We start from the raw sequence: 12,782 nt of genomic DNA, 5'->3' as shown, positions 1-12,782 counted from the left end.
CAGCACGTCACAAAACCTGAAAGCCATCAAAGAACAGACTGATAAGTTTAATGACATGAAAAAAAAATGTTTTCTGCAAAACAAACCACAGAAAAAACAAATGATGAACTAGAAAAGTATTTCTACCTCCTGTCACAAAGGACTAATTTTTGAGTATATAAGAGCTCCTACAAATCAATCTAAAAATACCAGCAGGAAACATACTCATGTGTGGCTGGTGGAAAAGTACCTAATGCAACCTCTGGAGGACAATATGGCAACCTTCCGCTAAATAGCGAAGGCACATACCCTTTGACCAGCAATGCTACTTCTAGAGGTTCATTAGCAAAACGATGTATGTACATGGTCATTCATTGCAGTGGGGTTTGGAAAAGATTGGAAATAACTGAAATGCTCACTAATAGGAATCTATACCAATAAATTCACATAATTATGAATACTGTGCAATTTTTATGCACTGATATGCAATGGTCTCCATGAAATATTGGTAAGCGAAAAAAGCAAAATGTAGAACAGAGTGCATTGTAATGTATCATTCTCCCTTATTCTTTTTTTAAAAAAGGGGGAAAATATGGAACTGCTTATATATGCACAGAGTATCTCTAGAAGAGATCCACAACCATCAGGCAACACTAGATTACTGTGGGGAACAGTATTAAGTCAATGGGGGCCGGAGTTGGAAAGAAACTTTTAACTGCATACCTCTCTCTTTGAATTTTGAACCCTGTGAATGTAATTACCTATTCAAACAGTTACACACTATAAAAGTATTTAAATATATATTTTAAAACATCTACAGAGGATTTTTAAAAATAAAAATGTATTTACTTTATATACACAGCTCTGAAGTGTCTTTTTTGACATAATGGTATATTATGGACATCCTTTCAGGTCCATAAAATAATAGAACTCATTTTTTAATAATATAATATTCTATTGTATGGATGAGTCAAAATTTATTCAATCATTTCCCTACTGATGAAAATGCAGGTGTTTTCTTGGTCCTGGTTTTTGTTCAGTTTGAGTTTTTCTTGATATGGCGATAAAATTTTTCTTAGCTAGGACTAGAAGATATAAACATAAGAGGTAAAACAATAAAAATATTGGAAGAGCCCTGGCTGGTGTGGCTCAGTTGTGGGCTCGTTTCCTGGTGGGGGCGCGCACGAGCAGCAGATCGATGTTTCTCTTTCTCCCTCTCCAGTCCCCTCTCTTTAAAAATCAATAAAAATAAAATAAAATTAATTAATTTTAAAAAATTATATATATGAAGAAAATTATAATCTGAGCCTGAGGGAAACTTTAATACCAAAAACACAGATGATTTAAAAGAAAAGATACAAATGTAAATTTTTCCTATGGAAAAAGAAAAAGTTAAGAGACAACACATTGTGAGGAAATATTTGTTTTAAAAAAAATGGCAGACAGATTAATATCCCTAATACAGAGAAAATTTCTAAAAGTTGAGTTAAAAAATGCTAATACTACGAACAAGCAATTAATAGAGAAGGAAATATTAATGACCAATAAACATCTGATGAGATTTTCACCCTCACTAGTCATAGAAATGCAAAATAAAACCTAATTTTTCATCTCTCACATTGGTAAAAATGTAAAAGATATATAATATCCACTGCTGGCCAGCACACAGAAATGTATATTTTCAAACATTATTGTTAAACATATGGATTTCAACTACTTTTTAGAGAGCAATCTGATAATAGAAATTTTTAATGTTCATGTTCTTTGACCCAGAAATCCCATTTAACTTAGAAAAAAAATAATCTGAAAATACAACTTTCGGTGTCCCTCTTCTCTCTTTACCCCGTCTCCCCAGTGCACCTCACCTGACTCTCACTTCACAGCCAGGTGATGGACTCTCACGCCCAAGCCCTCCTCCACCTCCATCAGACTCTAGCCAGCGGAAGCTTTACAGGGAGGCAATCTCGGAGCCCTGCCAAGGCCTTGTCTAGGACTCCCTCTGTGCTTTCAGGACAGTGAGGCCAAGGACATCAGCAGAGCCAACATTTGCTTCAAGCTCCTGGAACTGCTGACAACGTGCAGGACACTGATGCCATCTGGCAGAGGTGCTTTGCCCTGGCCATTCTGTTGGCAATTGTGTACATCCAGCTTGGTGGTGAGGACAGCCCATCCCCAAATCCCCCGAATATAGACAGCCATCAGGGAGAATCCTGGACTCACGAGGAGAGATGGATCCCATGATTTTTTTCTAGTGAGGAAGAAAAGGACCCACTCTTCTTGATACTAATGAAAGGGTGAAAAAGTGTTTCTTTTTCTTGGTTAAAATACTACTGCACACCCCATCAACATTCTGTCCTGTGCTGGGTGTTGCAGAGCCTGGTAAACCGGCCCTCAATCTGAGATTCCTACAGGCTCATAAACTCTAAGTTTATGAAATCCAGGTACCACATTGGTCAACTCCAGAAACCCGTTTAACCACTCTGTGCTTCATATTCGTTAATCTATAAAATGGGAACAACACTACCTGTCTGTAGGGCTATCCGGAGGATTAGATATATTAAAAAGCACTTTAAAGGCCCTATACATTCCAGATGGACAGTAAAGATAAAATACAAACCATTCCTGAACTAACGAATAGCTGAGGTTGCAGATCTCCATCAGACATGAGTATAACTCACAGACAACTCTTCTAAGAGGACAGTACTTAATGTCTATGGGGCAGCCCCCATCTCTGCCCCAACATTTATAAATAAAGTGGATTTCATTCACTATGGACACCCAGAGTCCCACACTAACTCTTTCCTTCCCGTTTCAGGATGCATGGACATCCTCAGCTCAGTTTCCCAGGAAGGAAGGCGACTAAAGTTAATCTGTACTTTGCGGCATAAGAAAGAAGAGGCTGAGGGGGTTACCGTGTTTTTGTGCAAGGAGAGGCCTTGGAACTGTTCCCCGGAGACCAGCTTGGAGCAGCTGAATCTGAAACGCTATCTTGAAACAGATATTGTCAGTGAAAGATCATCTCAGTTGGTGTTCACCATAAACCAAGCCACACCCTCAGCCAGTGGGACCTACCAGTGTTGCACCAGAAGCCAGAAATCCACCTTCAAGGTCATTTTTTCTCCATTTTAGTCACAGGTGAGCTCCTAACATCCCTACTACCACAGGCGGAACACCTGCAGAGTCAGCAGCTGGAGAGGGTAGTTATTTCAGGTCCTGAATAGGCGGCCTCCTTGAGGAAGAGTTCTTCCTATCACAACCCTTTTCTATCACTCCCACTGGCAAATGCTGCTTTCCTAAGACTGTGGCCATCCCATTTTTATTGACCCTGAGACTGAGTTACGAGTAGGTAAATGCAACTTGTCCAATGCCACTCACTGACAAGGGCCAGTAAATGCAGACAGAGGTCTACAATTTAGGAATCCTGATTCCCAAATGAGAGCTCTGAGAGATGAGGCTGTATTTCTAAATACAGGCACTGAGCCTCTAGGCTGGGACAGAGACATTTGAGATAAAATGGATAGCTGTCTTAAAGGCCATTTAGTTATAAGAAACAGAAACCCATTCAAACTGCCACAGATTAAAGGGGGGGGCAATAAAGCAAGAAGTACAGCTGGCCTTCACGAGTTCACTTCCAGAAACAGGAGCCAGAGAGCCAACAGAACCCATTACTGTCTCTATCTCTGGGGCAGCAAAGCCTCTCGTCTCTACAGATCTTCACTTTGTGCTCCCCAGCTGTAACTACTCTAGCACAGCCTGAGTATGACCACTCCAGCCTCAGCTTTAGAGTGACTGTTTTCCTACAGGCCCAGACAATGCAACAAGCCTTCAAAACAGAAAATTATATTCTACCTAGAATTCTATGCCCAACCAAACCACTAATTAAATGTGAGGGAGGAGCCCTAGCCGGTTTGGCTCAGTGGTTAGAGCATCAGCCTATGGACTGAAGGGTCCCAGGTTCAATTCCAGCCAAGGGCACGTACCTCAGTTACAGGCTCGATCCCCAGCCCCAGGGTCAGGGCGCATGCAGGAGGCAACCAATCAATGTGTTTCTCTCACATCGATATTTCTCTCTCCCCCTCTCTCCCTCCCCCTCCCTCCTTCCCTCCCTCCCTCCCTTCCACTCCCTCTGAAAAGCAATGGAAAAAATGTCCTCGGGTGAAGATATACAAAAAAATGTGAGGGAGGAATAAAGACACAGTCAGACATGCAGTGACTCAAAACTTGTCTTCTCTGTAAACTTTTATAAGAAGCTAACAGAGAATGTGCTTCAGTAGAACTAGAAATGAATCAGTGGATGGACAAAATGGGATCCTGGACACACAGAATCCGATAGAGGAAAGCTGATAAGAAAATTCTAGAATAAAGGGTCAAAAAGAGCAATTAGCCACTGAGAGCAAGGGAAAGAGGGCTCCAGAAGGAAACTCTCCAGGGGATAAAAATGGAATTGGTAGATCAGCTCTCTGAAGGCTATGACAGACCTGATGAACCGCTAGAGATACGGATATGGAAAACTGCCCGTTTAAAAACCCAGGTGAGCACTATCTCCAGGGAAAATACTAAATTTTATCAAAGGAAACAATCACAGCACACAACATGATGGTAGTACCATTTACAGAATACAAGTTATGTAAACATCAACCAAATTTTGTAATATAATTACTTTTGAAAGATGCATAGAAGGCTAGAGGTTTAATTCCTCATCTTCTATCAAAGTCATTAGATAATGTCTAAAGTTTATCATCAAAAAGTGGTAATATGAGCATATTATTTATAAATATAGTGAAACATTTCAGAGACTTGACAGTGACTGTCTCTGGGAAATAAGCCTCAGAGGATAGCAGGGCACTGTTATTATTCTTTATGAACTTTCAAATAATTACTTTTTAACTTTAAGAAAACTAGGTAAGCCTGGCCAGCGTGGCTCAGCGGTTGAGCATCAACCTATGATCCAGGAGATCAAGGTTCGATTCCCTGTCAGGGCACATGCCTGGGTTGTGGGCTCAGTCCCCAGTAGGGGGCGTGCAGGAGGCAGCTGATCATTGATGTTTCTCTCTCCCTTCCCCTTCCTCTCTCTGAAATCAAACAAACAAAAAACAAACATACCAACAAAAAAACTAGGCATAAATCACACACACCCAAAATGGAAACCTGGCCCATTTAATGTTTAACAAATGTTTTCACCCTCTCCTGTGGTTAGTAGTTAATCCAAATGTTCTACTTAAGTCTAGGTGACCTGTATTCCCCTTCCTTGCTTCCTGGTACACCTTCCTTTGACCTAGCTACAGCATTCAGCACATCCATCTGCCCCTATCAACTCCCACCTCTATTGACTCCTGTGGCTGCGCTCCCCTGGTTTTTCTATCTTTCTGACTGTTCTGTTTCCTCCTCCCACCTCTCAAACATGAGAATTCATTCCCCAAAACTCCTCATCCCCCCTTCCATCCTTTTTGTAATCCTCACCCAAGGGTATTTTTCCACTGCTTTCCAGAGTGGGAAAGAGAGAAACATCGACGTGTTGAGACACATCGACTGGTTGCCTCCCACACGCAGCCCGACTGGGGCTGAGCCTGCAACCCATGTACATGCCCTTGGCTGGAATCAAACCAGGAACCTCCTGTCTGAGGGCCAACACTCTAACCACTAAGCCAAACCAGCCAGGGCCCCCCTCCCGTCTTTTCACTCTATCTCTAGCAAGTTCTCACCCACCCTCATGACTTAATCCCACACCTCTTTGCAACTGACCCACAATCTCCGGCTCTAGAAACGTCCCTAAGTTTCAGTTAAGCATTTCCACTGACAGACGCCAAGCTCCTGAATGCCCCATCTCCTCAAACTCAAACCTATCCTCCCGAGACTGTATTTCTGTCCATAATTTAGTCAAAACCTTGGTTCCTCCTTTTTCTCTCCCCCCATCCAGTTACTAAGTACTACTAGTTCTTCCCCACATTCATTCCTTTCTTTCCAAGTGTTCTCCAGGTCATCTCCTCACACTTAAAACATTCTAACAGTCTCCTAACTGTAAGCCCCTTGAGATCCGAGGGGCTTGTCATCTTTATCTCCCACACCAACCTCAGGGCCTGGTACTGAGCTATAATAAATGGCCCCATCAGTCTCTGCCACCATACATCTAAAATGCTAATTTGTACATGATGCACCACCATTCAGTTTTAATGGCTTTTCACTGTCTATGGGACAAAATCTAAATTACTTTAACCTGAGGCTACTATTTAGTACTGTCCCAGTTAATGTCACTCGCTAGTGGAACCTCCTCTTTCATTCATCTAACAAGCAAGCATTGTACACCCAGGCACAATGCTAAGCCCTGAACAGACTGGAGGTACAACAAAGTCCTTGTTCCTTGTAACCTAGGATTGGTGTTCTGATACTCCTACCTGTGATGGCTCTCCATAAGGTGCAACGCCTTCTCATCCTCTCAGTGTATGTAGTAGTCAGCACACATATGGATGCTCACAAAATGCAGAAATAAGGTTCCTTTTGGAAGCTGAAATGAGGTCAGACAGGTAACAGTACCAACAAACAACGTCTACCATTTACTGAGTTGCTCACTGCGCCAGGCATTGTGTGAAGCGATATTTCATGTCTTCATGGTCTTTTGAGAAAACTATTCTTGTCATGTGACCACTCAGGCTCCCAGGGAATTTGTGTCCATTCACTCAGCTAGTGGTAAATAAAAATCCAGATCTATTCCAAAGCCCAGATTTTAACTTAGGCTGAACTGCTCGATCCACTCCAATAGATGGCTTTTAGATGAGACCTGGTGACACCGAAGTCCAATGTGGCTAAGTTATTTTAGCTGTCGCTGTGGCATGACTGTAAACTTCCTTCAAGGTAGGCTTATTTGCATCCCCAGTGTGACCAACAGTAGATTCCATATTTATCTATTGCTGCTAAAGTACATCATCATCATCACCACCACCCGCAAATGTTTAAAAAAAAACTTATTTGGGCAATGAATTATGCTAAGATACTTGGAGACCAAAAGATGTTCTGAGATGATGCAAAAGGAAGTTTTATGATTTCTGAAACCCTTCCCTGATCCCAATTCTCTTTTGAACCAGAGACAGGGAACTACACAGTGACGGGTCTGAAACAAACAGGACAAAATGAGCTCAGCCGTAATAAAGGCCCTCTCAATTCAAGCTTCCTGCAAGAGGTATGGGTGATGCTGGTCAGCAGCCTGATGGTCCTTCAAGGTACGTTCAGATAACCCTTCAACACCCCAAGTGATGACATCTAGGTTATTTTCCACAAGTGTGGAAAGGAAGCCGAGTGGGAAAGGGAAATGCTCCTCAACCCCTGGCTGCCCACAGGAAAGCATCGAACCAATTGAGGGCAAAAGGGACTAAAGATTTCATACTAACTAGGGAAAGATGGGTGAATCAGATTTTCCTTTGGGTAGGAGGTCACACTCAATAGGAAAGACCTGTGGGAGAGGCAAGTAAATAGAGCTGCTTCTATTCACTAAATGAACAGAGGGCTAAAAGTTGAGGCCACTGTGTAAAAACAAACGGGAAGAGACAAGACGTGCTCTAGAGGTGAGATTTGAACAATGCAGCTCCTCGGCAAAGGCTGATGGCCAGACTGAGTATTTTCAACACTTCTAGCTCAGTCCTCTGAACAACATTTATCATATCAGGGTTTTTCCCTATTAGACTGGAACTAGCAATGCTTTGCCATCACATTTTTGCATAAAAATCAGATGCAGGTTTTTGCCTGTCCTTGGCATTCTAATTCCACTTTTATTTAGGCATTCCTCAAATCAATAAATATCCACCACTGGTTGGTTGTCACCAGAATGTAAGCTCTATAAATGCTGGGACTATGTCTTGTTTACCCTGACAAAACAAAAATACCAGGCACATGTAAGCTCTTAATAAATTTGTTTGAAGAATTTGTACAATGGGTTAGGCTTTACATGGTGATTCTAACCGCCTACAACCCTTTCAGGCAAAGGCTCCTGATTACTCATCAGGAAAACAGGTATAAAGAGGTTCAATGTTGCCCTGGTTCACAGAAATTAATACAGGTCCTTCTCACTCCTCTAACACCCTGTGTTCTCAGTAATTATCTACTATAATCTACAAGCACCTTCTCTCAACTCCTTCACCACCCTCCCCATTCTGAGACTACCTCCTCCCATTTCTAGAAAAAGGACCACCTAACACTCCCTTATCCCAACTCTTTAACTGCAAACTATCAAAAGAAAAGTGACCTTATGCAATCCTTGCGGAGGACCTGCCAAATGTAAGCCTATGCCAGTTTTCAAGAAGAAACTGAACACCAGGCAGTCTGACCTTTCATTTATTTTTTTAAGCAGTTTGACTCCTTTTAGACACATTCTTTATTATTAAATATAAACTCCCTCAGATGGTCAGGTTACTATTCATAAAACAAATTTTACTCCCTCATACAAAATAAAAACCCTAGAGTAGAGGAAATAAGTCTTGCCATTCAATCTACTACCACTTACTACCTCTGACTCCCAAGTTATGCAAGAGTAAAACAACTCTCGACTCGTCCCACCGTCAGGTGGAGAGAATGAAGTTTGATAGTTCATTCCTGTTCTTTACCCACCCTCCCCCGAGACTTACGAGAATCACAAGAGGCAGCATTCAGAAGGAAAAAAAGCATGTTTTCTCAGGCCTAGGGGATTGTACAGGTCAAGCATCATGCTTACACGTATCAAAAAGGAAGGAGCAACTTGGATCTGTGCCTTCCTCAGTCCACGACTACGTAAACTGAGCACCCCTGTCCTATCACCATGCCAACCATTCCCTACTACACATGGAAAACCTACCTTGAACTCTGAACGGCATCTGTTGCTTCTCTGATTGTCCTTTCTTCCAGCCAGGAGAGACTGATGGTTAGCTCCCTCCCCAACTCCACCAGAATCTTAGATTTGCTAAAGATCCCAACTGCAACCTCAGCAGTAAGACGCAATACATAGAACACATTCCACTTTCTCCTTTTTGGTTCCCTTTCCAGTCATGAGCACCTAACACACATCCCAGGATGAATCTGCATGGGGTATTATGTTACTATTGTAAGTTGTGTGGCAGTAATACAAACTTTTCTTTTTCTTTCTACAGCTCTGTAAGGGCTTCATGCCAGAAGAGATTTTTTAAAAAGTCACAGCAAGATAAATATGTTTAGCTTGGTATCTTTCACATTACGATATGTACAGAGAAAAACAAAACAGTGCAAGGGAATATGCCAAGAATCTGGAGAATATAAAATAGGACAAATGAATGTATCCCTTCACCTCCCCTCCTCACTGCCAGAGCAAACCTGCTTTTCTTCCCACCTCAGTCACCATAAATAAAAAGAGCAACTCTCACAAAAGTGGCTGGGGTACAGTTCTCACTCAAACACTGGATACGTGTGTGTTTTTGTGTCCCAGAAGAACTTTTCCTCCCTCCCCTCCAACACAGTGAAAGAAACAAGCAGTCAAACAAAGTGAGAACACCAATTTTTTGGAAGAAATTTTTATTTACCACTGAAGGGAAGAAAGAGGAAACAAGCAAAAGATAGGTAGGCTAGGAGAAAAAGATACCCAGATCCAGCACCCTGACTTGGCAGGAAAATAGAGGACATGGAGAACGAGCTTGGTGTCCCACCAGAGCATCCACAGAGCACCAATGCAGGAAGACTTGTGCAGGCCAGGTGCACCACAGATCACAACTGTCTACCCTCAGCTAAGTACTGTCAACATCTTCGGTCATTTCTCTTTTTATATAATTGCCCAAAGCAATATTTGCAGCCTTTTTTCTCCTAAATTCACAAACCCTCTTTCTCTTTAGACAGATGGCCTCTTGTCATAGGTAAACAAAGAGGATGGGGCAGGATATCCCTGATAGGAAGAACTACATGAATAAAGTGGTATGAACACAGATAATTTAACTGGAGCTAAAGAGCAAACTATCAAAAGGAAATGGATGCCTTACCTGTGATCCTTGGCCAGGATCTGCCAAATGTGGGAGCTAAGGTTTGTGGGAACACAGAGAGAGAAGGCTGAAAGAGATGGGTAAGACCCTTATTAGTGATGGCCTTAAACCTCAAACTCAAAGGATTTTGGATTTTGTCTTATGAAGGTAAAAAAAAAACACCCAAAAAACTAGGCATGGAGTCAAAAGACCTGGCTCTGCAACATACCAGCTACAGGTCCTTGGGCAAATGAAGTTTTGAAATATATACTACAAATAAGTAAATACTGTATTTCAATTGGATGTAGATTCTGGTATGACTAATAAAGACAAATTGATTTAAAAGTATTACTGAAATCATAGCAGCTTGTTAAGTATTTTTTCATCAAGATACTGAAAATACATCACCTTGTTGGGAAAGAATCTAATAATTTGGGGGGCCTTAAAAAATGGTACATCTGCCCAACCAGTGTGGTTCAGGGGTTGAGCGTAGGCCCAGGAACCAATAGATCACTAGTTCGATTCCCAGTCAGGGAACATGCCCGGGTTGTGGGCTCAATCCCCAGTAGGGGGTGTGCAGGAAGCAGCTGATCAATGACCTTTCTCTTTCATTGATGTTTCTCTCTCTCTCTCCCTCTCCCTTCCTCTCTCTAAAAATAAAAACATATATATTTTTTAAATGGTACATATTATTAGAAAATGTAAAGAACCACAAGCCTACATCCCATGATTCACAGATATAAGTATCCTAGCTGAAAGAGGAAAGGCAACATATAGACTCCACTTCCATGGACACCTCTAAGTCTAATTGGCAAAACATAAAATTTGTATGTATAAGATCTTAGAGTTGGATGCATGTAATTCCTTTTGATTGACAAGTATGAGAGAGAGGTCAAAACCTCAATGTCCTGCCCAGCCGGGCAGGCTCAGCAGTTGAGCATTGACCTATGATCCAGGAGATCAAGGTTCAATTCCCAGTCAGGGCACGTGCCTGGGTTGTGGGCTCAATCCCCAGTCGGGGTGAGCAGGAGGCAACCGATCAATGATTTTTATCATTGATGTTTCTGTCTCTCTCTCTCCCTCTCCCTTCCTCTCTCTCTAATCAATAGACATATTTTTTTAAAAAAAAAAAAGAAGAAACTGCATCTGTTCACAATGTCCCCAGGGACAAGTTTGTCTTTAAAAAAAAACAAACACAAAAAACAAAAAAACCTCAATGTCCTTCGGATAAGACAAGGACTCTACTCTGATCCTGGAAAATATCTCCAGTTGTATGCACTGTATTCTACCCATTCTATTTTAAACCCTTGGAGTGGCCCTGTGGTTCCCAGCCTGAGTGCTGACACACTGACATTACTACAAGTTACAATTTCCTCCCCACAGGATTGCCACTTTAATGTTCACCCCATCAAATCTTCCCCCCAACTCCCTGGCCAGAACTTTGCAAGATTCAATTTGGAAACTCTCAATAAGAGAACTCTGTCCTGCTAGTCCCAACTCCCAACCTCCATTGGTTTATTCTTGTAAACAGCACTCTGATCTTCCCACCTCTCCACCAGGGGTGAGACAGGGTTTCCCCCTGGTATCATCTATTCACCAGCCCTGTTCCTCCTCCTCCTAAAGTCTGTCTTCTGTCAGACATCAGTGGCCTGCCTGGATCAGCTCTAACAACCAACTCTGAAGTGCCCTTCAACTCCAAAAGCCCCAGACGCTGCTTTATTATTATTTGTAACAGACACAGACCGATTCCCTCCTCACGAGAGTGATATTTTTAATTTGTATTCCTTGAGGAAAAAGCACCTAGGCACCAGGGAGAAAGAAACTGAAGCATGCAAGTCATGAGAGAAGTCAATTGGCAGCAATAATTTATCAAGAAAAATTTTTTAAAACAATTATATTTGAGTTCAACTTTATAATACAGAAGCAATAGATGATAAACACCCTTTCCTCAAAAGCCTTTTATTCTCAACCTCATCAATGACTACACTTTTACTTCTACTGAATCCCTTTACCACACCATGTAACAGGGTGCTTGCCCAGGCCAACAGTGTCCCAAAACGGAGAACTGCAGAAACACAAGGTATGTCCAATGAGAAAACGAGACTGAGGCTCGTCCTCTACTGCACTACTGAGCACTGACCGCAGTGCCCACAGATCATATGCATTCTTCTTCCAGAGGGAAATGTGCATGTCTGTGTGCCTGTGAATATATACATATATACACATACATACATACGAACGTGCAACACAAAGACATAAAGAATTTTTCTAATAACCACTTAATCAAAGTGATACTTGTTGGGGGGAAAAGTGTTCCCCACAAATCTTCCTTCTAACTTGAGAGTTAATTACTGGACCAGAGAGTACTGCTCAAGGAAACATCTAACAAGCACTTGCTCATTTGTTATGCAGCTAATGTTGACAACTAAAATTTATAATAAGCTAAGGAAGCTATCTGATTTATAGCCATTTCCACATCCTCCACCTAGAATAATCCCTTTTTCTTAGAAATTAATACTTTAAGGAAAAAATGAAGGAGCTATACCAACAGGGACAAAAATGTAATTCAGGATTCTGCGAGTTTCTCAAATCTTCAGAGAACGGACAATAGAAACTTTGAAGGAAAATTAATGTTTTTACCAGGATTATTCCTTCTCCCTGCTCCAAACTCATTAGTTTAGAAACTTTCTAGATATCGGAGCTCTATCAGCTAAAAGTCACCATTCTGCCCTTCCCACCCAACTGCCCAGTTCTGTCCAGCCAGAATTAAACCATATGAACATGCCTTATACTAACCCATCTGGAAACTACCTGAGAAGCAATAATGAGTTGGAGGACAAAAAGGAGTTGCCCTATATA

General features: G+C 41.7%; 1 protein-coding gene across 1 annotated transcript; it reads left to right on the top strand.

Moving 5' to 3' along the window:
• Window positions 1-2,709: 2,709 nt before the first annotated feature.
• On the top strand, window positions 2,710-10,105 carry CD160 (CD160 molecule). Its single transcript, XM_081122033.1, is given in 4 exon segments — window positions 2,710-3,058; window positions 3,061-3,114; window positions 7,059-7,193; window positions 9,090-10,105. Coding segments are annotated over 4 exon segments (456 nt in total). The 5' UTR covers window positions 2,710-2,799; the 3' UTR covers window positions 9,098-10,105.
• Window positions 10,106-12,782: the final 2,677 nt, after the last annotated feature.

This window comes from Miniopterus schreibersii (assembly GCF_964146895.1).
Source record: "Miniopterus schreibersii genome assembly, chromosome: 19".
In the NCBI taxonomy this organism is placed as follows: Eukaryota; Metazoa; Chordata; class Mammalia; order Chiroptera; family Miniopteridae; genus Miniopterus; species Miniopterus schreibersii.
This window is presented reverse-complemented; position numbering and strand designations above follow the sequence as displayed.